The sequence below is a fragment of the Mytilus californianus genome, unplaced genomic scaffold, assembly GCF_021869535.1.
Source record: "Mytilus californianus isolate M0D057914Y unplaced genomic scaffold, xbMytCali1.0.p SCAF_3, whole genome shotgun sequence".
Lineage (NCBI taxonomy): Eukaryota > Metazoa > Mollusca > Bivalvia > Mytilida > Mytilidae > Mytilus > Mytilus californianus.
Window position 1 is genome coordinate 79,073,488 of NW_026262679.1, and position 27,377 is coordinate 79,100,864.

Here is a 27,377-nt window from a genome sequence, read left to right on the forward strand (position 1 = left end):
TAGAGATCCTCCTGTTTTTTTTTTTATTTTCCTTGGGGTTTAGGTAATTTTGTGAATATTTTTGATTGCTATATAAACATAGACTGATATTTACAGAATTTACGCTGTACTTGATGATGAGTCAGTGATGCAATATGTAACACATAATATAAAGATAACTTATATTGATTATTTCATCCTTATTAGAAATACTGATCATTTAATATGACTTGAAATATCAATTTCTTAGGAGAATTTACCAACAGGCTCATGTATATGAAAGTCGCAAAGAATGAACAGTTATACCTCTTCTAGCAACTCATTGGTGTATACATCATACCCGCCTCCCCTTTTAAGGACCTTGTCGTTAAAAAAAAACAGACTTTGTAAGAATCAGGCATTGCATATTATGTATAATACTTTGTTTTTTTTTTATATATGAAAGTTGTTTTATTCTTTTGAAATACAATTGTGATGTTTATAATTTAGTAAGTGTTTTGATTGCAACTATATATATATATTTCACTTACTTTATGTAGTGACTATAACCATGGCCATGATTGAAGCTGTTTGATTTTGAACGAACCAGACGAAATCGTATCCAATTGGTTATTGTTTCATTTCAAACGGGAGAAAATGTCTCGATTTAATGCAATACATGTACTATATAAACTTCTAAATATCCATGTAATGACCAAATCTTATAGTTAAAGACTAATTAAAAGAATTACTTCATAAAATAGAATGGCCAACGTGGATTCAAATGTTAATTTAAGGAAGGGCCAACCAAGTCACCAAATATACCAGCCTTATACGGTTCTCCGCCAGACGCTCGTTTCGTCTACAAAAGACTCACCAGTGACAGTTAAAAGTCCAAATAAAGTATGAATTTGAAGAACATTGTGTTTCTACCTTTAATGAAACTGTATGTTCTTGGCGTTTTACGCTTTACATAAAGAGAGAGAAAAATTTGGAGAAAAATCTGCAATTTGGATAAACTGTGCCTTTAAAATCTTGCCTTTAAATATTACTGGGTACTTGGGATCGATGATAAACATTGATTTCGGTGCGACCGAGTGTTTCTTTTTTTTATCACATTTTGTTCTATAGAATCTCAAAATAAGTATTTATACATCCATGGCTTTCAAACTTGAGCATTCATTGTAAAGGTAAATACATTTTTAAAATCTTGACATTACTTTATTTTCCCGAATTCGAAATTTAATCTTAATGTTGTCAATATACGTGGCTTTGCATAACAATTAATAAAATATATATTCTATCTTCGTGACAATCTGACTTTTTTATTTTCAAAACAAACTTATCTTACGTGCTGAAGGCCGCACGGTGACATATAGCTGTAAACTTCTATGTCATTTAGGTCACTTTTGGAGAGTTGTCTCATTTGCAATAATACTACATCTTCTTATCATCGTATTATTTGTTGACCTCAAAATTTTGAAACATTAATCCGCCGAGTAATACGTTTAATGTCGACATGGATCCAGGCACAGATGTTGATCATGTGTTACAATCTCTCGGCAATGTCGGGAGGTACCAAAAATTTCAGTTGTCTTTGTTATTTGTATTCATGTTGGAAAATGCATTTCATCTAATGGCAGCGAATTATGTCAGTAAGTACATTAATGCTTCCCTCATCATTATTTCAATTTTTTGCCTTTTTTTAAGGTAAACAAAATTAAATACCATATCCATGGCATCGTTGTATAAAATCTCAGTTTTATATACACAAATATTACACTCAGTTTCACATTTTATGTCGATTCTCATAATAATCTGTCATTAGCATAACGGAAAATGTTATGTCTGTTTTAATCTTTTAATTGACGTGTAGTACACTATATATGTCATCTGTAAAGTCTGTATGATGTGCGGATCATTTAGATTTTTTTGCCGTTTGCCAAGTGACATATCAAATGAAACGTAAAGATAGATTTCAGTGCGCATGGAATATGTTTCTTGAATAACAATCATCAAGTAGCCTCAAGAACAGTTTGGAAGGCCAAATATTACGGACATTTGTTGGCAGCAAAACCTAAGCGCGCATACACAAAATAACCTAATTTGTGAATGGTCAACCACATATGATACAACTTTAGTATAACAAATTATAATTTTATAAACTGGAGGGTTTATAATAATACGTTATTCGGGATCTTCATATAGTATATTAGCCAATATCCCATGTGAAGCCCGAATAAATATCGTATTACACTGGAGTGTTTGATCCAAATAAATACATGTGGGGTTTTTTGTTGTTTTTTTTTAAGTTACAGTATATTTTTAACTCACCTAACCATAAGGTTCAAGTGAGCCATTCTAATTATTTGGCGTCCGTTTTTAGAAATCTTTACCTCTGAAACTACAGGGCCAATTGGAAAGAACCTTGGCCACAATTATCATTGGGGTATTTATTTATTTGGAAACCGCTATAGAAAGAGAAAATCTCACATAATTTGAAATGTTCATAATATTGAGATCTAACTACTGTTCATTTACTTAGAAATATCATGCGACTTCTTTAAAGAGTTATTTCTTTTGAATGTTTCTTTTATAATTTTAACAATTTTTGCCTATTTTATTGTTTATTGGCTCATATACCCTGTCATTCAAATAGATACTGGTGTTTTTTAAATTTACTTTATATTTTTAGCTCAGTTTACCATAAGGGTCAAGTTGCATATCATGATCAATTGGCGATCGTCGTCTGTCTTCGTCGTCCATCGTCGTCCGTCGTCGTCGTCCGTTTCAATTAAAACCAAACTAGGTCATTATCAACATTGGTGTATTTTGTTTTAAAAACCGATGACTCTACTTGCCGAACAACATGGCCGACAGGGCTTCAAAAAATAGAATATAGGGATAAAATACAAGTTTTGTCGATTATCTTGAAAACCGCTATATAAAAAGAAATCTGACTTAGTCAGAAATGTTCATAATGTTGAGATCTACCTGCTGTCCATTTAAAAAAAAATTGTAAGAAGACTTCTTAGAGGATTAGGAGTTATTGCCCGTAAATGACGAATTTTACATTTAAAAATGTTTGGCTATTTACTTGTAAATTATAATAGAAGGTGAAAATTTATATACCAAAAATGATCAAAAAGACAAGATCTACAAAAAAATATAATGGCCGAAAGTCGACTCCTTATTAGAATAATTGACCTTTAATGACGATTTTTACCACTTTTATAGATAGATAGAAACTTTAAATAACAAAAATGATCAGCAAGACAAGATTTACAAATAAGTATAAAAGCCGAAATTGTAAGTCGACTCCTTAATGGAGTTATTGCCCTTAAATTTTACCTTTTTTATTAAAGGCAAAAAGTATAGAAGATAGAGAGAAACGGTAAATGGTAATTTTTTTTAACAAACAAGAAATGTATCATGAAATACATTCTAGTCCACAATGTCTGAGAGTGTCTATTGTTTAAGATGCGCATGGATCCAGTTGAGCAACAGAGGCTCTCTTTAGAGCCTTTAGTTTTCATAATAAAAATATATTCTATTCCAGCATTCCGCATAGCAGGAGACGCTTACCCTGTCGACGCTCACGGTTTCCTTCTTTTGGAGTTCATGCGATTACCTCGGTCTTTGTTAGTTATCTCGATTTGTCTCTTGATCGATTTTTCGAGATTTGAACATCGGAAAACTACTGTCTCATTATTTTAGTACAACGGCATAATTTATGAACCTGAACTATATCTATAAAATGTAAAATATGACCACGAACAAATACATATGAGACCAACTGTATTGACAGGGTAGTATGTCTTGATTTACATACTTCATCCGTTACATGATTCAAAGGTTGCATCAAATCTATACCAATCAAACAAACATACCATGTCTAAAATTATGTTTGTGCTCTTTGTTTTCATCCAGAAAGCCCGCTTTATAATACCTTTTCGTTTCGTACAGTATAATATCGTAAATTATTCATGTTTTTGTCTAACGGACTTACTGATCACATGTCATATGATAAGCAGGAGGACTACAAATAACATAGTGCTTAAGAGAGAAAATAAGTTATGGCTAAAAGCATTACAAACACCTTCCCCCTAAAAAAAAGAAGGAAAAGAGATGAACTCTGGAGCTCCTTTGTAATTCCAACTCAACTTGTTAAATCCGTCGTGCTGCCCATTACAGGAAAATCAGACAATATTTTTACAGCAGTTAATAAGTCATAAGCAAGAACATTGCTGGAAATAGAATATGTGTCGTTTTTTTCCGTGCAATACATAATTTGGTGCAAAAAAATATCAAAAAGACAATTTGACTCTTTTCCTTACTTTGATAGTTTTTTCTTTGCTTCAAAACCGCAACCCCGTGTCAAAAATAGCAAACTGGTCAAGATAAGATTGGGAAGGCGACCTTTTTCTGACGCACCAACGGAAGGACAGAGCGACGACTATTTTGCCTTGGATTTTTTAGGGGTGAAGTTGACCAGCTTACGTTTAGTACCAACCTTTACTGTGTCATTGGTGTTTAAATCACGGGTAAAATATATGTAGTAGACGTATACAAACGACAACAATGGATAAAGAAGTGCACATTTATAAAACAGGTTTTAATTGGTTTTAAAGTATAATTGTACCAATTTGCCTGGATGACATGAAATGAGTATTAAAATCAAGACACGACATGAACAAGAACATACAAAGATTATTTAAGTGTACACAGTTTGACAAAATGGGGTAAGACTCATCTTCAGTTGTATTTGTTTTCATTTTGCTGTGTTTATTTGTCTGCTTTGCTTTTACTCCTGACTGTTTAACAAGAGCTAGGGAAAAACTGTTGACCATTTTACTTAAATAAAACAGCAATGAAGCAAGAACAAGAGCATTAACTTATATAAGGGGTCAAATGATGATATTTGGATTGTTGGCTTATTTGTGAATCTTATTTTGCTGAATATTTTTGCTTTTCAAGTTCTCTCTATTTATTATAGTATCCGCAAAAAATTGTATTTCAAGGGCTATAACTTATATAAGGGATCAATTGATGATTTCGTCCATGTTGGTTTATTTGTAGCTCTTATTGTTCTTGTCATTTTAACTGTTTAGAATTTTTTTTATCTATTATAATTAACAAGAAAACAAGATAACAAAAAACTTCGAAATTTGCCAAAAAATATATATTTCAGGGGCAATAACTCCAAAATTGGTTGTCCGATTTTTCTGAAGTTTTAAAGGATAAAACTTGACCAGCTTATATTTTCACTCATGTCAGTTTTGATTTAACTGCACTAGTTCAGATAGTTGAGAAAAAAGCCAAAAACTGCATATTAACCTAGGTGCCTTTTTAGCAACATCGGCTATGTTCGCTCAAGGATCCAATTTCCGAATACTATTTCTAAACAAGAAACCCTAAAAACTTTTAGGTACAGGTCGGTATCATTTGGCCAAGTAGTTTCAGAGAAGATTTTTAAAAAAGTTTACGACGACGACGATGGACGCCAAGTGATGACAAGAGCATAAGTGTTTTTAAGAGTTTTTTATAAAGCCAACACCAATCTTGGTGTACCATATGCAGATTTTTAACACTTTTTAAGACCTATCAGTGGGGATTTGATCCAAAACCAAAAAGTGATACCATATTTTCTTTATCATGTTTACTAGTATATGGCAATGTCTTCATACTTTGATTTTGATTTTCTTGGTTTTACTCGCCTATTTTTTATATTCTTTGGTAATGACTGGATTGTTGTCCGTAAAAAAAAATTAAGATCACGAAAGAACGAATAATTTTGATTTGAATATAAAGCCAAAAGCAAAAACCTAAGAATCGAACTACCCATACTCAGTAAGGTATTCAATGTTACTCTCAATACATATTTAGTGTTTTGGTCCAATCATTTGCAATATTTGAAATATATGTTTTTTATTATATTTATATATCTAAACTTTTTCATAACAGTTGTTAAATTATTTGGTGTATTTAATTCGTTCTTTTAGAATAAATATTTACTATTTACCTTCCATCGCACGTTTATTTACAATCTTTCATCATGGGTTTTTCATCGCACTTGCGCTGTGCGGTTGCCGAAGTTCTTACGAGATTTTGTAGTAAAGATCACTGCATACTGCAAATTATCGGCGAATTATAGTACGGAAAGACAATAATTTCTGAAGGTTTTGAAAAGGTAATGGATTTTCTTTTACAAGAAAGTACAGGTACACTTGTTTAATAGTTAAACTTAGCCATTCAAGTATATAAAACATATTCAACTTTTTTTTTAAATTTGAAGTAACATAAGACTTCAGTCTCATTTTGTTCTTTACGATAAATGGATATGACACAAATTATTAATCAAAATCTAAACCTATACAATCGTATATTTAAGTGTATGATATATGCTCTCTGAGAATTGAAATCAACAGTTTCCGTTTTCTATAGTGACAGTTTTATACAATTTTAGTTTACACCAACGAGCATAATGACTTGAGTCATTTGAAAAATGCGCATATCGTTGTTCGCCAATCCTACTTCGAACTCTTTTCACCACATCCTCTGAGTCGTACACATTATAACATTTCTTTGGAAAATTAGTTACTTTTACACTGCCATCAAACCGAATCTGTAGCGTTTCCTCTCGAATTTTCCTATGCCTATGCAACCCACGGAATGCATAATGAGCTATTATGCATTGAAGTGACCTGTCGTGTGAGAGTATTTCTAGCACGACAGCAGAATGCCAGCACCTGTAATAGGTGTATGTTATTATATCACCGATTTTAACATCACCTGCTGAATTGATCGGTTGTTTTTCAACACGTAATAATATTTCATTTCTTTTGAAACACGGCTTGCAGAGCATTCCATAAGCATACTGTATTTTATTACGGAGAGCTTCGTCGCTGATACCTTGAAATCCTCGATTCAGAAAAAGCCGCAATACCATTCTTATTTTTCGAACTTGCAGGTTTAGACTCTTTCCTGTAACGCACCAAGTTGCGAAATGCTCACAGTTATTTTTCACATCATATTTGAAATCTGACCTTGACCTTTCGGGCGAAAAATGTTTAATTTTCTTCGAATATTTATAAACCATCACCTTCATCTTTTTAAATTAATTTGCCTTTTTTCTGTTATCAACCTTGCTATGTTCTCAAACGGTCTCAAGCAACTAAATATTGCACCAGCTGTCGTGTTTGATGCATGCACCACTTCTACAGATACTTCATGATCTTGCACCTCTGAAGGTATTAAAGAGATTACAATTGCATGGTGATCATATATTCGTCCATGGAATTTTATATGATCCCCCATTTGAATTTCGTCTCCTTTAAAATCCTGTATCGGTTTTACACATTCAAGACATGCAACAGGTTTTGGTTTTTGTATATCTCTTCCATCAGCTTTATCATGATGTGATGTGAGGCTTTTTGTTTTCTTAGGTTGGTCATTTTCTGGAAAATATGAAATGTCTCTATCTTCATCTTTTTTCGATAAATTAGAGACATTTACCGGTTGATGTTTCATTGTAAGAAATTGAACCGTCTGTTCAGACGGAGGTCTTTGTAGAATGCTGTCTCTGAGTTCGTAATTGTTAACACAATTTTCGCATTTATACTGTTTGCTCCTACTGCAAAAAAGACAATAAAAAATAAGCTTTTAATAAGAAGTTAGCACAGAGCGGTGTAAATTACGTCATCGCTGTTTTATTTAAATAAAGTGGTAAACAATTTTCCCCTAGCTCTTTTTAAACAGCCAGTAGTAAAATAAAACAAAGCAGACAAATAAACACAGCAAAAATGAAAACCAATACAACTAAAGAACAGTATTACCCCATTTTGTCAAACTATTAACACTTGAAAAATCTTCTTATGTTCTTGTTCATGTCGCGTCTTGATCTGAAATCTAATTTCATGTCATCTAGATAAATTGGTACAATTATTCATTAAAACCAATTAAAACCCGTTTTATAAATGTGCAAATCTTTATCCATTGTTGTCGTTTATGTATGTCTATTACATATATTTCCCCCGTGATTCAAACACCAATGTCACATTAAGGGTTGGTATTGCACGTTAGCTTTACAACTGCATCCCTAAAAATCTAGGGCAAAATAGTCGTCGCTTTTTCCTTCCGTCCGTGTATCAGAAAAAGTTCGCTTTTCCAATGTTATCTTGACCAGTTTGCTGTTACTATTCTTGACACGGGGTGACTGTTTCGAAGCAAAGAAAAGTGTCAAATTGTCTTTTTGATAATTGTTTGCACCAAATTATGTATTGCACGGAAAATACCGACACATAATCTAATTCCAGCAAGCAGAAGCAGATGTCGCCAGTACTCTGATTTTACAAATACCTTTCCTCAGCTTTCCGTGTCGCAAATTTTGAGATTTTGTAATAAAAATTACTTTTCAGGGACCTATTTCCGTATATTTGATAAAAATGAAATGAATTCATATAACAGAATTAGACTAAATGCCACCTTTCAAGTCACAATTCTATGCTTTCAAGATAATTCTTCATCAAAATGTGTCGCACAGGGTGGCAGATTTTGCATCTCACGGGGATAAGGCATACATTTAAACAAGGATAATGTTACCTTTGATTCTGTCTTTATAAGCATAACTAAATGCTGGAGTAGAAACATTTTCGGTTAAATTCCAGAAGACAATAACCATTTTTTTTTTTTTAAATCTAGTAGAACAAATAGTCATATTTTAGAGTGACAACTTGTTCTGTATTCCTGCAAGAATAAATACAGACTTTTCTTTAACATATGTCGCGTAATTAATTACATCAAACATGCAAAGATTTGATGGTCATTTACTTAAATCAGGTAAATGATCTTTCATCTTGATTAAGGACGAAACTGTATACGGTACCTTAGTTGCACAGTAGAGTTGCAATAACATAGATAAGCTTTTCAAAATATTCAGTAGCAATCAAGCAAGTTTTTCTGTAAAATAAACAGAAGATTTTTAGAGACTGATTTCATTAAAAAATCCAGAATAGTCAGTTTTAGTATGGATGTTTACCTATGTACATCTATATGTTTCATTTAAGAATGTCGAATTATACACACGAACTTTATTGATGACCATCATTGGTCAGATCTAGGATTTTTGAAAAGGGGCGTTATTCCAGAAATAACGAATCAAATATGATTTCTTGTACGATTTTATGCTAAAAAAATGATATATTTTCCAATCAAAGGGGGAGGGGTGGACGCATAAAGATGTGAGCATTAGACAGACTTACATTTAATAACTAGTGGGTTAAAGTGGAAAAAGTGTTATAGCTGGTTCCTTATGTTGACGGGATTATTTCATATTAAACAATCTATATTAATATGAATTACACGATATTGGACCCATAATCAGATAATGAACAATAAACATAAAACAATACTCGCCTTACAAGTATCCAATTCTTTACGTATTTTTTTTATATTTTGAGTGACTGTCTTTAAACAAAAACTGCTTACACTTGCTGAGCACCTGCGTTCAAGACTGTCTTATTTTGGTGATGTTAAAGTTATTATTTTTGTTGTTTTTGATGGGTTTATTTTTGGGGGGTGTCTTCTGTTTGCTGCTTCTCTTATTTCTACTCCAGTATTTTATTTTTCATACAGTGTTATTATTGTTATTATTTATTTGATTAAAGGGATCACGAATTTGCCCTTCTAGCCAGAAGAACAAAAGACGTAAACTTGACTTGGGCGAATTATTTGGTGATATGGATCCAGCTCGGGGAGCATTGTCGTTGCGCCAGCGCCATGTCATGGACGAATCCAAAATTCTGCCAACAAAACGTTTGAGACTAGAACTTGAGGATTTGGAAGATACTCAAAATATTGTTTTCAGATTTTTATTTTAACAACTCATCCTGACCATAACTCAAAGTAGAAAATAACCAAATGAAGCAAACGCGAATGTATAAATTCAAAATAACAAATAAATCACACCTAAATGTTAGGTAATATGTTAAAACAAGGCATTAAGGGAATAATAATTTGGCAGCCATATTTTTCTCCACATCCGAACCAAAAGAAGTTCCTTTTAGAATCATTCCTCATAATTATGGTCAAATTTAGCCTACCACTTTCAAACAAGAAATTGAAAAATTTACTTTCAAAAGGGTTCGTGTGGTAAATATGTGTAACCAATTCCGTCATGTTTGACACAAAATCAAAATGATGAAACTGTGATTTTCCGTAGGATTTCAATGGCAACTATATGTCACCAATGCTGCCCAATCAACACTTAACGAGGACTATTGGAGATGGGTCTCAAAATCGGGAGAAATCCGTTTTCGCCAAAAATGCGCCCTTTGGAGCCACAACACATTTGCGCCAATGCTACGTTTGCGTCACTAGTTTTCAAAATGCATAGTATCATTTGCGCCAAAAATACAGAATACGATTATGACAATTGAGAGAAAAATTACTTCCCTCCTCTTTTATCCGGGCTTGGGCTGGCAGTCATTTTAAGTAATTTAATAGCACATTTTAAAACATAAAGCTATTTACAGTCTGACAACATAATTGATATAATAAAAGCTGAAGTTTGTAACTCGTGACACAAACATAAGCTCTGCGGCTTAGTTCGCCTATTGAATATTTCTGACACTTTTCAACCGCAAATGTTTTCTTTTCTGATATATGCCTTCTTCTAACTTCTGCTGCATGGGTACTGCGCAATTTAATGTAAGTAGTTGCTTTAAATTTCACAATATTGTCCAAAAATACAAACATGGATGGATATGACAAATAAAATAGTTCATTGTAATTTTTGCCGTTTGATTTATGTACATACTTTTAGTTAGTGTAAGATTGTCAGTTTTCCTAGCGAAGGTCGGGGTGGTTCTCTCCAGGCACTCCGGCTTCCGTCACCAAGAAAAACTGACCCCCACAAAATAGCACAATAGTGGCAAGAAACACCAATCAGTCAATCAATCAATTTAGTAAGATATAAAGTGTAAATTGACAAAATATTATTTCATGTTCTATGAAACTGTATACACACATTTCATTTTTTTAGCATTTTATAAGTTATACTTTTTAAGCCAACTAAATTTATTGATGATTAAAATGTATGATAACTATGTGTATAGGTAAATTGGCGCAAAGAATTCCGAATATTGGCGCAATTGATGCCTTTAAAAAACAGTATTTGGCGCAAATGATACATCTGAAAAACAACAATTGGCGCAAAAGGATTTCTGCCTCAAAGTCATCAACCCCTTTAAGTGTTAAAGCAATTCATAAACTGGTTTTAGTAGAGGACTTTTGAAAATTAGGCAATCAAAACCAAACATTTGTATCGGCCATGTTTTTTTTTTCTTTAAATCAAAGGCGACTTTTTATACATAATTCATACCAAATTTGTTTTAAATTGTTAATTAGGATTTGATAAATAAAACTGAAAATGGGAAACGTTTACGGGCCACGATGACGACGGCAGACGCTTAGTAACGACAATAACTCACGGCTCCTTATGAATGCCTTGCCCCCGTGAGATGCTAAATCTGACATCCAGTGCTACACATTACATTTCTATGGAAAATTATCTTTTTACCAGGAAGTTTGAACTGGAAACTGACATAAGTTTTATTTCCTGATACGAATTTTTATATAAAATATACGGTATTAGGTCACCGAAAGGTAGATTTTATCCGGAAACTTGTATTTGAGGTCTTAAAATCTGCAACACGGAAATCTGAGGAGAGATGTTTGAGAAAACAGGGTACTGGGGACGTATGCTCTACTCTCGAGAAATAGATTATGTGTCGGTACCTTCAGTGCAACACATTATTAAGTGCTTAAAAATCTCAAAAAAGAAAATTTGATACTTATACTTACATTGATCGATTTTTTTCGTTTGGAAACCATGTCAACACCACACATGAATCTTTTTACACTGTGTCATTGCTTAATTTAAACCAAACATATATAGATATGCAATAACATTAGTATCGTTAATGTTATCAAATGATGGAAGATATTAGGAAGGGGGAAATCATATTGGTTTGGGGTCAATATGTCAAAATTCAAGATCGCTGTTACTATAAAAGATTATTTTATTGATATTCCTTATGATTATTGAGTGTTCATTTCTGGATTTAAATAAAATTTATGTAAATTGAAGATAGGAGGAAAGATAAAAACCATATCAAATTTTAGGTCAAATGTCAGGGTCATAGCGGGTAAAATAACATCGAAAATATGCAAATAATAGGATCACTTTAAAAACACTTGTATAAATATAAAATATTTGATGGATTTTTTAAATATGCAATATCATTGCGTTTTCATGATTAGATTATCGTTCCATTATTTGTCGGTGTGAGTAAAATTCAATAAAGAAAACTGCCTGATCTTTGTTAGAAAAAGAAACGTTTTTATTAGACGTCTATAATGGACTAAAACAAAATTGGTAAAATTTCGAGAAATTCATTAATTTAATTATTGATAAGAGATTAAAATTAGCGGAAGCAATCTGCAGTATTGTTTTTAGAATACTGAATACATACATACTTAAATTATAGAAAACTGTGAACATATATATCACCGACAAAGAAAAAACTAATTTGACTTGTACTTATTTGAACAGAAAAGATATTTATTTACTGAAATGTAAAGTATCAACATTTTCAAAAAGGTCAAATTCAAATCCCGACTTCGTATATGTACTGTCTGTACTTATAAAGGCTCTGACATCATTATGTCATGGTTGTGAAAAGATGATTATATAGGATGAACAGAACACTATATAAATATTTCGATTCCAATCGCTTTCTGGGTTCACCTCATCAGTAACGCTCAACGCCAAATATATCAAAGCCAATAATGGTTAATTGTGTACTGAAACACATGAAGAGTTATATTGATAATAATAGTAAATACAAATTTATTTTCGCTTTATTATTTAAACTGTTTTTTTAATCTTCAATTCACAACGCTTTAACAACTCTTTAATCTTCATTTCACAACTATCTAAAGTGAAACTATGAAAGAATAAAAAAGAAAATAATTTATCTAAGAAATCGTTTACAAAATAACTGCATGCATTCATCTCCATTATGTGGAGTGAAAGGGATAATTAACTTGTTACTTTATTCATATGAGGCTAACTTCATGCAGGAACTTATTAGGAATAAAAAAAGAAGTTAGCAGTATCCTTTAACTTTACTTTCCGCTATATAGATGATGTTCGCTCACTAAATAATTAAATATTATGTCGAACGCATCTATCCCATCGAACTAGAGATAAAGGATACAACAGATACAGTTACGTCTGCCTCATAACTTGACTTACATCTAGAAATTGACAATGAGGGTCGGTTGAAAACAAAACTTTACGACAAAAGAGATGATTTCAACTTCCCAATTGTGAACTTTCCATTTCTATGTAGCAACATTCCAGGGCTTGTATTTCCTATCATAATTTCCTTGATAGAGGGTTGCTGCTCACAAGGAAGCTATTCAACCAAGAGTTCCAAGTAGTGAAGTTGAAATCATTCCTTCATAAGTTTTACGGACGCCATGAAGAGTTGGTTGACCGTTATGGAATATTCGTTTCATAGATGATAGCGGATATGTTCCTAATGTCGTAACTTCAATCCCGTTCCCTTTTCCCGAATGTGACCTACCCAATTAGACTTATTTTCGGGTTTGTACTAACATGAACAACACGATGGGTGCCACATGTGGAGCAGAATCTGCTTACCCTTCCGGAGCACATGAGATCACCCCCAGTTTATGGTGGCGTTCGTGTTGCTCAGTCTTTAGTTTTCTATGTTGTGTATTGTGTACTATTGTTTGTTTGTCTTTTTGTTTTTTTAGCCATGGCGTTGTCAGTTTATTTTCTACTTATGAGTTTGAATGTCCCTCTGGTATCTCTCGCCTCTCTTTTTTTAACGCATGCCTAAACAATTTGTGTTGAGAACTAGTTTTAAATTCCCATAAGAAAGATAACAATATACACGAGTGGTCGAGTTTAAATTCCATTTTGTTGTTGTTAAAAACACCCATTTAAAAAATATTTCGGTAAATGTCCATTTTGTTTGTTGGTTAATATGTTGGCTTTTTGCTTGCAGGTTACAGACCCGGTTATAACTGCAAGTCTATTAACGAAACGGAGTTAATACAACATAAGTATGATATAGAATCAAACAGATCAGATATCCGTGTTAGATATGGAAAGTGTAACATTGATATATATGTAAATGACACTGATGCCGAATATCATTCATCACAGTCATGTTCAAATGGTTACGCGTACGAGATTCCAAAAGACAGATCAACCGTTACAGAGGTAAACGAATTATCTAAAATGATTACCTTAAGATTTGTATTCAATTTAATTTATTAGAATTGTATTTAATACGATACAGTCTTAGACTTTCAGGTTGATATAATCGATAACATATTGAGATCAATTTATCTCAACACTTTGGATTTTGTTGGATGTTTTAAAACAGTTCTCATTATTAAATACTACTTTGCGAATTATATGACGGGTGATACATGCATAGCAGGAGATGCTTATACTATCATGTTGAGCCACCTGATTCACCCAGTTCCGAAATTCGTTAAACTTGATTAATTTTACTGCAATGATTGTCTGATTACACCTCTATTTATGTTTCAAAAAGACGCTGAGATATAAAAACTCGGCAAAGATACAAGACTTATAATTTAGTACGCCTGACGTGCGTTTCGTCTTTATTCGTCAGTTGCACGCAAAACAAAATCAATTAGAAAGCCAAATTAACGTTCATATGTATATGCTTTTTGGTATTTTAACTTTTGGTAGCAAAAACTTGGGATTCTGTTCGTTAATTCATTTAACCTATACATAAAAAAAAACATTAAGTCAAGTTCAGTTCTTTCAGTACGCATAAACGGTAAAATAATTCTCGTCTGCAGTTCAATTAAGAACCACCTACTAACTCTGTTTGTAAAGTATGTACCAAAAAACTGCAGGTAAGCAGAAGCTTCTAAACATTTATTTTATGGACTTAAAAGAACTAAATAATGCGTAAGCAAAATATTCAAACAATTTTATCACAGTAAATTGAATGACTTGAATATGATTATTTTTGTTGTTGTTGTTCATGCAAATGTATAAATGAGTTATGACAATGACTGCAATGATCTTTTTGATCTTAAATGCATTACATTCAAATTCAAATTCAAATATTTTTTTATTGGCACAAACTCCAAATGGTGAAGTTAAAATCATCCCTTCGTAATTTTTACGGACGCCATCACGAGTTGGTTGACCGTTATGGAATAACCGTTTCACAGATGATATCGGATATGTTCCTTATGTCGTAACTACAATACCCTTCCCTTTTCACGAATTTGACCTACCGAATTAGACTATTTACCGGATTCGTAATAACATAAGCAACACGACGGGTGCCACATGTGGAGCAGGATCTGCTTACCCTTCCGGAGCACATGAGATCACCCCCAGTTTTTGGTGGGGTTCGTGTTGCTTAGTCTTTAGTTTTCTATGTTGTGTCATCTGTACTATTATTTGTATGTTTGTCTTTTTATTTTTGGCCATGGCGTTGTCAGTTTGTTTTTGATCTATGAGTTTGACTGTCCCTCTGGTATCTTTCGTCCCTCTCATTAACAATAAATGGTTAAGACCTGTTGCATACATATAATTATAATTTACAAAAGAATTTGGATAGTTTTCCCGATACTGTTTTACTTGATATATTTCAAACTTGAAGATTTCAAAACAATTAAAACATTGTCCCATTATTGATTACATCATCATAATGATTTAAAAACAATCTGCGTCCTATCGTATTTTTAATTATGTATCTCGATAAGTTAGAAATGATCATTAGATACATTGATCAATCCTCTGAAATTAGAGTAAGATATGATAAAGTGTACTTTTAAAATTATAACCTTGTTAAGTGTTGTTGTTTTGTAAAATTTTTACAAAAGGTCACATTATTTGTATGTTTTTGCATATTTGCCGTCTATAAAATCTTTATAAGAGGTGATCAATTTTGATTATAGAAGTAGTTTGTTCTATTTTACGTGTTTTGCTTTACTTAAAAGCAGTTAAGGTGTATATGTAAGCTAACTGTACTTTTGGTATGTATGTTAACCTCCACGTATCCTTCTTTTCAGTTCAAGACGAGAGAGTAAAAATGAACATTATTTTATCACTCAGTTAACTGAAGGTGTAAAATGGTCAAAAAGTCCTATCAACTTAAACCTTTTAGAAGAAAACCAATGTTCCCTCTTAAGCTGAAACAAAGCAACTTAATGAAGATCTAGATGTGTTCTAAATAGCCGTATAAATACTGTAAATTCAGAAATTATTGCGAGGTTTTTATTGATGCGAATCTTGCGAATGGGTGTCTATCGCAATAATAAGTAACCTTCATCGGGTTTTATCGGGACAAAAATCATGAAGAAATCCAAACATATACAAAACGTCTATGTGTTTAAAACCCAAGTACTTGGAACGATATATCGGTTCCTGGTGTAATTTCTGCGAATGACCTTATGAAACACTATCTTCGCCTATTTTTATTTTTGGTCAGAGGCTTTATAGCGATATTTTTTTGGGAGTTGTTTTCATAAACATCAAACATCTTCAGTAGAGGACGGACTGGTATCAAGTTATGGAATTTTCACGCAGAAAATTAATCACAAAAATACCGAACTCCAAGGTAAATTCAAAAGAGTAAGTTGTATGAACTGGCAAAATCAAACTTTAGACTCTATCTGATTACTTTATGTTTTACCTTTTTAGCTCGGATTTAAGGATATGCCCATTTTTTTGCGTTTTCTTAAATATTAGAGAGCGAAATGGAGTTGGTGAAATATATTTCAAGCATCTTTTTGTATGTTAACTTCACAATATAGCAGCTTGAAATTTTTTTTTGTTTTGTTGTAAAAAAAGAGGAGTCTTTAGATAAGAATAAAAAAAAACTTATTTTTACTGAATTCATTAAAAGAATTTGAGATAAACTTATTTTGTCCTCAATACTAGTGCCATGGCCTTTTTGATATTAGAAGAAAATTGAATTATTAATTGATTAAAGTACGCTTCTTGACGTTCAACCTTTTCTAATCATGATAAAGTATTTGGTTCGTATTTGGAGTCATTAAGATAAAGGCCTAATACTTCATACGAAAAACATATTTTTCTAAAGAAATTGGTAGAATATCTACTATTCCATCTATAAAAGAGAGGCGAAAGATACCAAAGGGACATTCAAACTCATAAGTAGAAAATAAACTGACAAATCCATGGCTAAAAAAAGAAAAAGACTAACAGACAAACATCATTACACAAATCACAACATAGAATACTAAAGACTGAGCAACACGATAACTATCAATTGACATGAAGCTAAACGGAATTGAGTTTCTGCAAACCGGTAGTTCTGTTATTTTAATCTTTTATTTTATACAACAGTACATATGAAATTACTTTTTGATAGCAACTACGTGGTTTTAGACGAGTAGTATGAAGAACTGCAAAACTTTTGAGGTCATCCTCAAATTCCTGCTTAAATCATTATTCCTAAACTACAACTAAAAAAGAATAGGTATGATTCAAAAAGGAATATAAAAAACCAATTCTTTAATGCATTCAATTTGTATAGATAAATATGCTGCTGTTAAAATTAACACACAAAACTTTTTTTAAAACAATTTGTCTTTTTTACAAAAATAAGATAACACTTTTTTAATTTCATGCGTCCAAAACGTTTTTCTGGATTTACCTTCATCAGAAACGCTCAAAGCCAAAAATTTGAAAGCCGGATGGATAAATGCCAAACCACTATATTTAAGAGTTATACGACCAAAGGGACCTAAGTTGGGTTTGTTTATAGATGTATCCACGCAAATATTGTTATCTTTATAATTTATTTATAGTGGGATTTAGTATGTGAGGGATCAGCAAGATCTGAATTTGCTCAAACCTTAATAATGATGGGACAAGCTGTAGGTGCTGCAATTTTCTCTCCTCTTTCCGACAGATTTGGAAGGAAGCCAATTAACATTATTTCGCGAATTCTTTATACAATAGCCGGTGTGACTGCAATGTTTTCGCCCTCGATAGAAGTATTTTCTGTATACAGATTGCTTATAGGAACCTTTCAAGGAGTAAGTAATATAATTTCATGACAAAGCGTTATTTATGATAGATGTATAACATCAATTTGTTTGTTCGACCATCTCTAAATCAACATGAAATGTTGTACAACGCAGCAAAAAGAATAAATTACAATTTCCTTAAAGAATGTATTTATGCAGCAGTTTGATGTAAGTGTGCTAAGTTTTATATGATTATTACGCTGTAGTATAACTAAATTTGAAGTAAACCTTAAACTTTTGCTTACGGGCAAACGGTACAGTTATAGGGGAGGTAATGACGTTGCTAATGTAAAATGGTTTTTTTTCACGACGTCAAACTGATATATCGGGAAAAGATGCGTTTTCGACTGATTTTTATCATTCAGACTGATTTAACTTAAAAACAAGTTCATGAACCCCTCTTTTTAACAATGACATTTACCTTGATTATGAATGAAGATTATTTGTGCCAATTTTTATGAACAAATCACCGGTGATTTTTTTTAAATTAGATAAATCTCCAGCAAACAGTGCAGTTTTTTTACTAAGATCATGAAAATGTGATAAAAATGAATAATTTCCAAAGGATTGTATCACAAATTCAAATCACACTCATGTAGAGAAGATATTCCAGATGCTTTTACAAAAATCCGCTTGCGTTTATCTTTTAAAACAAACAAGTTAGGTATGTCTTTCCAAAGAATAGAATGTCCAAGAAACCGAAATTTCCAGTAAATGTCTAAAATTTCGACCCAATTTATATCCAAAAGTAGCACATGAAGGTATAATTTTTATTACGTATTTGAATTGACTAGGTGAAAAACTTTCGTCCAAAATTCACCGTGGGATCAAAACTGTATCGTATGCCCTTAACTTAGTGATACCGATAAAATATTACTGTTACTGTAAATACATTTATTTTCGTACATGTTCGTGAATTTGTAAAATATTGTATTTTCTTGGTTTTGCCAAAGTATCCATACCAATAAAATCCACGAAAATTCGTTTCCCACCGAGACTTCTATTTCGCATATACAATTATGTTGACTGTCATTTTTAAACAAAACCTGTATGAAAATAATCTAAAAATATTTAGTGTTTAAACTTAAGCATGAAGCCGCAGAAAAATTCTTCATACGACATTTTAATCCAATTAGATGGCAATGATTACATCTTCGTATCTTACTCATTATTTTATATCAGGGCAGCGTGATGACAGGCACTACTTTGTGCGTAGAAATTCTGCCTACTGAATTTCGACATAGAGGAGAAGGGCTTGCATTCTTCGCCTGGACTATTGGTATTGGTTTTACCTCTGTTATCGGATACTTATGTAGAAATCTACCGTGGAGATATTTTCAAATGATTTTAGGATTACTGTCTTGGCATGTTATATTTGATTGGTTGTAAGTAACATTATCTTCCATATTAATGCCATTAAAGATACAATAGGAAATGCTTAAATGTTTAGTGGATATTTAATCAACTTAGGTTTCCAAAATTTTGTACATTTGAAAAGAAACGTCTTTCATGACAAATATATCAATTATTATTATAAAAATAAACCTGTTTCACGCTAAATTATAGTATCTGAAAAAAATATATACTGTAATTTTCTTCAGAACTATTGCATAAAAATAATTGCGAAGTACTGTTGTACGTTGTAAAAATTCACCAAAGATACCGGGCTTATAATTTGGTTCACTAGACACATGTTTCTTCTACATCATTGGTCCTCGAAAAAAACAACAGTTGTAAGGCTAAATCAAATACGACTCGGGATCAACAGTCCAGTTACCATACGTGGTAAAATGTTTATGCAAACACTTTGGGCCTAAAATATGAAATGGGACGAGCCCTTGCCTGATCATAGTGCATTTGTCTTTCTGTGATATTGAAGAAGTCTATATTTGTTATTTGGTTGCTTTCTTATTTACTTTCATCACATAACTCGTTTTGTTCATATCTAATTTGCAGATTTATTGACGAATCTTTAAGATGGCTCCTTGCAAATGGAAAAACAGATAAGGCAATGAAAATAATAAAGAAAGCGGCATCATGGAACAATCAAAGTTATGAGTCTGTAATGAAATCAGTAGAAAAGAAAAATCTGCTTATACCAAAAGAACATATCATACATCCACCAGAAAATCAGGAATCAATCAGCAAAGTTGAATCGTGTGTTAGTAATGGAACAACAGAATTGGACCATACAGTCCATAGATACTCGGTTATCACTGTTTTAAAGCATAAAAGAATTCTGATCACATCATTATTATTGTGGGTAATATGGTAAGATTTACATACCTGCTTTTATACACCTTTACTACGAAGATGAAAAAATGAAAGTTATCTATCAATTTCCTTTGATGAATAGCTGAAATTTATTTGACATTGTATATAACCATAATTTTTAGTATATTATTCTTTTATGGTTAAATTATATGTTACTAATTTGTGTTGTTTATCATTATTTATTTAAATCTATAACTGTAATTGATCTGTTGATCTTTAAATTCAATATTTTGCTGATATCGTATTATTTGTCATGCTACTAATATATGTAACCAACAATACACGCTTGATAAGGCCAAACATAAAAGTCCATAATGGACTTAATGTTACTGAAATTTTATAAAAGTCTGTGTGTATGTTCTACTATAAAAAAAAAACTCACGAGATAATTCTATATTAATGCAATACAAATTACTTTTAATTTTTAGTTTTCTATGTAGTGTTTTATGGATTTGTTCGTCTTTTCGTCGTTTTTCCAATTTTGACATGGCGTTGTCAGTTTTTCTTCGACTTATGAGTTTTGATTTCCCCCTTTATTAAATCGTCATTCGGTTGAACCTTTTAAATTACCTTTTTTACATCTTTTTTTGCTATTTCTAAAATAAAAATTCATTGAATTGTTATGTAACTATTAATCTAAACTTTGAATGAACTGTTTTATTATAAAGAGTCAATAGTAGTTTCGTATGCACAAATTTCTAAACACATGCAAAATGTTCATCTTTACATTATGATATTGCTACATAAGTTTTCATTTTATGTACAATAACGTATTGTTATGTTTTTTCTTTTTGTAAAAGGATAACAAATACTCTGACTTATTACGGACTGATGCTTACGACATCAAGACTTGCTGGAGACAGATATGTGAACAACATATTAGCCGCTCTTTCGGAAATTCCAGCCACATTCGTCCAACAGATTAGTATCAACAGGTTAGTATTATGAAGCTTTATTTTAAAAGTCCTTCAATATAGCATAGAATAAATATACATGTTCAATTATTCAGGACCTTCCCTTAATAATATCATAACAAGTTCTTGTATTTCTTTCAAATTTCTTTCTCGTTTTAAAGAATCACTATTCATAAATGGTTATACATACGTGTACAAATGAAACCATGATCATGACCTTGTCCTTTGACCTTAAACTTTGATGTCAGTTAATTTGCATATTGTAAAAGATAGAAAAAATGAAAAGTAAATGATGGAAAATACATTACATTGAATTATATATAAAAATATAACCACCTTTTGGAATGTTGACGTAATTGTCACAACTTAAAAGTCAGGAAAGGAACAAAAAAAAAAAATTAAAGGATATCTAGGAGATAGTGTCTTGTGATTTTACCGAAGATAAACAGTAAGAGATGCAGAACATATCAAATAAGGTAGAATGCTTGTGGTATTCATGCACAGCTATTAATTTTGACAGACGAGCTACTTATAAATATAGAAAATCAATTAATAGAATGATTGAAATAAAAAAAACTTGGATGTGTTAAACCAAAACATAAACTAGTAGCCATGCCAGCTGTTTTCATACTAAATGTTCTAGAAGATATCAGAACTGAGAAAAAAATGAATAAACAAAAATACCGAACTTTAAGGTAAATTCAAGCATGGGTAGTCCATAAAACCTGATAAAAACAAACGAGCTACTATATCAACCAACAACTGTCATATTCCTGACTTGGTACAGATGAAGAAGAAATTATGTCTTTTAATTCGTGTCCTTGTCACATGATTTTTCCACGACTCCTAAAATTGGAAACAATTATTACAATAACTGAAGAAAAAGAAAGGTAGACAGGGAGGAATGATTTGCTCTCTAAGCCTTAATTATAAGCCTGGTATCTTTAATGAGTGTTTCCTCTGTTTTCACCGACAACTCCTTAATAAGACCATCATTGAATGTTCGGTGAAAAAATCGTAGGTAAAAAAGGAATGAACAAAGTTACCGAATCCAAGGTAAATTAAAATAGGGGAAGTCCATATAAATTGACAAAATCAAACGTTCGACTTTATAAACCAACGGAATGATTGGAAAACAACTGTCATATTCCTGGCTTGGAACAAGCATTTTCCAGAGTGAATATCGTACCGGAAAAAAACTTTTAAATTGTTCTTTTGCAATTGTATCATTTACTTGTTTGTTTCTCTTTATCAGAATAGGACGACGATATGTGTTAGTAATGTTTCATAGTTTTGCTGGTGTAACATTGATACTGGCCACAGTTTGTTTCACATACTCAGGTGTGTACTATATGTAAAACAAAATGTTCGTGCATAATCAACAATAAATATTGTCATCTGAAGGAAGTATTCCCCTTCCCTTATCTTTTCAGCAGTACTGTAGACATTCTCGGATTAAATCAAGCAGATTTACCAGAAAACTGCTTGATTGATAACACTGACATAGAAACAGAAGCTTATATTATACGTTTTGTTTATTGCGTAGTTGAATTGATTCACTACTATTCGTTCATGTTCAGAAGAAAATAACCAATCCTAATTGTTTTAACGACTTATATTTACTATACTATATATTTTTAAAACAAAAAGTGCACTGTATTCCTATTGATTTATTTTTAGGTACATACTACTGGCTGAAACACTTTTCAACATTTTTCTCTATATTTGGAAGATTTTCTGCAGCTGGTTCTTTTAGCAGCATATTCCTTTACACGCCAGAGTTATATCCTACGAACTTAAGGTATGAAAGAAAATTAAAAAAATATTTCTAATATAAAATAGAAGAAATGATTAGAATGATTGACTGTGGATTAAAACAGCCTCTGATATTTGTCTAAAATGAATTTAAAAAGAATAGTGACTAAACGACGATATCGAAATTTACATTCCAGTCCTCGTACTGATTAAAAAGGAAATCTGAAGAAGGGATAATAAAAAGAAACTTTTTATTTTGCTTCAAACTGTATCAAAGTGATCTAATATTAATTTTTTTTTAATACAAGACGCAGTAATTGAGTAAAAATAGTAAGTTAAGTATACACTTTATCAATATGTAAACTAAACCCCCCAAAAGACTGGAAGGACAATTCTTATTCGTGTTTGCTAATATTATTCCATGAAAGCATAGGATTGTGTTTAAAATATACTTTTTAGAGATCAAATTTCTGCAACTTGAATTGTACTTTGTGTTTTTTTTATATTAAATTAGAAAAAGCTTTGATTAAATTATGATGGATGGAGTATCCCTATTGTCAAAGTTATTCAAGTAATGGAAACAAAATTTTCATTAAACTCTGAAAAATCACTGCAAACGTGTTAATATATCGAACCAAGCTTGAAAGTGCACTCCGTAAAAAGGAGTTATCGTTAAAGCAACATGAAGGAAAGTAAAATTTCAAAATTAAAGTTAAAGTTCTCCTGTTTGTCATAAATTTTTAAATGAAGATTACCATGAGTAATTCTAAAATTGGGTACTAAAGAGGAAATTTTGGCCAAATTATTATAAGTATGAACCAATTTTAATCACTTTGTTTTGTTGAATATAGGAATGTTGGACTAGGTATGGCATCAACTGTATCTAGAATAGGATCAATGATATCCCCATTTGCTGCTACTTTGGTAAGAACATTGAATGTTACTTTCGAGCATCATATCTTTTAATTTGATACCGTTAAATTCAATACAGAAACAAATCATAGAATGCAAACCTGGGACAACATATTGCACACATAGATATGTGCACAACGAAAACAAACAGTTTATTGCATTGCCTGTTCTAAATGAATCAACGGTCATTAATTTTATTGTTTAAACTTTTTATGTGTCACTGTCAACAACAGACAATTTAGATGATAGAAAAGGAAACATTATGGGAAATACAAGCTTCATACGAATACTGAAATTATTTTCGCTGAGTTTCTACATAAAACAGTAAGAGCCAATTTTAATGCAAATCGTTTCTTATGCCGTCTGTTAAACTACTTCAACTATCAAAGTACTTTCCGTTTGAATTGTTTTGTTTTCTGGCAAAATGTCCTTAATGTTCCTAAACCCAAAAAGGCATACCCTATGCTGAAATTGTTTTTTACTTGTCATGCTGGATATAAGTTTTAAACAGACAATTGAAATTTCTATTATTATCAGCTTTGTGCACATCTTGTTTCTGTTTTCTTCTTATATTATCTTTTTCTTCTACCAAGGAAAATATTCCTGATTTTGAACAGGCACCAAAAATGTTGTTGGTGTAAAACATGATTTAGATGTTGTTTTTTTTAAACTTTCAGGCTGATCATGTATTTTGGGGACCAGCTATAATCTTTGCTTTGCTGAACATAATTTGTACAATAATTCTGTTGACCTTGCCTGAAACAATGGGACGTGAGCTACCAACAACTGTAGAAGAGATGAAATCATGGGTCAAAGATAAAAAGGGAATATTTGACATCAGACGACCAAAGCATTATCTTAAGGAAAATAAACAACATAGATAAAAAAACAAAAAGATAAAAAATTTCAAATTATATGTCACTTTCAATTATATTATTGTAAATTTTCAACAAAACTCTTTCCTTTATATGATAAGTTGTTCCCTTGATATCGAATTTAAAAAAAACATAAATGTCCTTGTTCTTTTAAAAACAAACAGCGAGATTTAAGTTGTGTTGTGGCGTTTTTCTTTTAAAGATCAAAAGAAAATGTCTTATGGTTTCTATGTGATGTGATAGACTCCATTAGTTTCGTTTCAGATATTCAACGTCACGTAATGGTCTTGAACAAAGCAACCTTCATTTTACGCTATTTAACAAACAAAAAAATGATATTTCATCTTCGAACTGGCAACTTTTCACTTAAATTTACGACTAAAGAAATATTATTATACCCCGCTTTAAAAAAAGTGGGGTATACTGTTTTACCTCTGTCCGTCCGTCCGTCCATCCGTCCATCCGTCCGTCCGTCCATCCGTCCCATGAATATTTTTCGTCGCATCTTTCTCAGAAACTACATCATAAGGATTTCTGAAATTTGGTTTCAGGGTTTATATAAGTCAGCTATACCGTGTGATGCGTTTTCAGATTCATCACTCAACAACTTCCTGGGCGGGCGGGGTATCATCAGTCAGCAGTAGCTCGCCGTTTCACATGTTTTGTTCTCTATTGATGATTTGCCTGCTTTTGACGGTGATGTTTGCTATGCCCGTGTCTTAAGTGACGTATAAGTTTCAATGAACGTAATATATGTATAACTGTTTAATTATTTAATTAGGGATTTCATGACCTCAAACTTCCATTTTTTCCCTAGATACAAATATTTGGCCTCATCACATTTTCCACCATAGCAGACGTTCGTGCTTTCTCTCTCACTGCTTATGTCATCTTACCTCTAAATCCCTTGGAGATGTACTGTTTGTATTTTAGTTTGCGGAGACCTGGTTTATTTATGAGTTGTAATTTAGCTCTGAACTAGATTTCAGTAACTGTCAGTAATCTTAGATCGATTCTTTGTGTCTTTTGTCTTTTTGTCTATCCGTTCTCAGTACTGTTCCAACTACTGTATCACTAGACTGCCAACACTGGGATTGTGATGTCGAATCTCGCATGTGGCAGGTGCGTTCGGCTCCAATCTTAATTGACTAGGATTGTCGGTTTTCCTACCAAAGGTCGGTGGTTTTCTCCGAGCACTATGGCTTCCTCCACCAATAAAATAACTGACTGCAACGAAATAACCAATATTGCTGAAAGTGGCCTTAAAACGCCAATCAATCAATAAATCTACTGATCTGACGATTCAAGACCTTTGCAACTACTAATTTTTACATATTGTTCCTATGTTGTGCTGTTACACAATGAATGTGGTTTTTAATTTGATAGATGCTTTTGTTCTTTTTTGTAAATAATTGTTTGTTTTGATATTGTAACACAGTGATGACTGCTGTACCCATATTTTGACTATTTTATTTATAATGTCTGTTTTGTTCACGCATCGTTGTAAATATAACGGAATTTGATAAGACTGTCGTACAAGTGAGAGGTTTAGCGCTATAAAACCAGGTTCAATCCACCATTTTCTACATTTGAAAATGCCTGTACCAAGTCAGGAATATGACAGTTGTTGTCCATTCGTTTGATGTGTTTTGTCATTTGATTTTGCCATGTGATTAGGGACTTTCCGATTGAATTTTCCTCGGAGTTCAGTATTTTTGTGATTTTACTTTTTACACCATTGTCTCAGGTGATGCGGGGGTTATATTTAACCCGCAATTCTTAATGTTTTTGTTTCAAGCCAGGAGCCTGTAATCCAGTAGTTGTCGCTGATTGCTGTTTGTCATAATTGTTTTTGATTTATTGTTTTAGTATAAATCAGTGCGTTGGTTTTCTAGTTTGAATTGTTTCAAATTATGTTAAACCGAGATATATTACAGGTTTTTTTACGGTATGAGTTTTTTCTCATTATTAAAGGCCGTATGGTGATCTGAAGTTGTTTACCTCCTTGCTCTTTGGTATCGGTGGAAACTTATCTCCCTTGCCGTTATACCATATCTCCTTTTTAGTAAGTAACAAAAAAGTGAAAAACACACATATAAAGCATGAAATCTATAGCATATGATCAAGATGTAACAACAATTAAATTATATCAGGAAAATACTTTTAAAACCATGACCTAAAACAAATGATAAATAAACTGAAAGAATACTAGTATGATTTACCTAGCCTGATTACACAAAAAATATAAAGCAGTATGATAATTTTAAAGTCTACCCATTCATTAAATAAGAAATGAGTATGCATGGTCACAACGTTGTCCTACTATTAGTCGAAGTTCATTGCAACTGATGTATCATAATAGTATCAGATATCAGTATGACATGGTAATATACACCGAATGATATCGATTGCTGTGTACACGGCACCATTTCTTGAACTACTTTCATCATATTTGCCTGGGACGCCAAAAAATTAAGATATTTCAAACCAATGAAACCAAAAGGGCTTTAAACAGAATATCGACACTTACCTAAGATTATCT

The 27,377-nt window shown here is 32.1% G+C and overlaps 1 protein-coding gene across 1 annotated transcript; it reads left to right on the plus strand.

Moving 5' to 3' along the window:
• Nucleotides 1-1,477: 1,477 nt before the first annotated feature.
• Nucleotides 1,478-24,844, plus strand: LOC127733652 (organic anion transporter 3-like). The gene is made up of 10 exons (XM_052242969.1): nucleotides 1,478-1,533; nucleotides 14,137-14,275; nucleotides 17,884-18,114; nucleotides 18,597-18,619; nucleotides 20,062-20,376; nucleotides 21,180-21,314; nucleotides 22,549-22,634; nucleotides 22,974-23,094; nucleotides 23,900-23,972; nucleotides 24,638-24,844. The coding sequence occupies exons 1-10, from the start codon at nucleotides 1,478-1,480 to the stop codon at nucleotides 24,842-24,844; spliced, it is 1,386 nt and encodes a 461-aa protein (XP_052098929.1).
• Nucleotides 24,845-27,377: the final 2,533 nt, after the last annotated feature.

What these genes read in the sequence shown, in the direction of transcription:
- LOC127733652 (XM_052242969.1), top strand. Translation starts at nt 1,478, where the DNA reads ATGGATCCAGGCACAGATGTTGATCATGTGTTACAATCTCTCGGCAAT. An exon ending in AGTTTGTTTCACATACTCAG is followed by an intron (nt 22,635 to 22,973) that starts GTGTGTACTATA and finishes ATTTATTTTTAG; the next exon opens with GTACATACTACTGGCTGAAA. An exon ending in CCCCATTTGCTGCTACTTTG is followed by an intron (nt 23,973 to 24,637) that starts GTAAGAACATTG and finishes TTAAACTTTCAG; the next exon opens with GCTGATCATGTATTTTGGGG.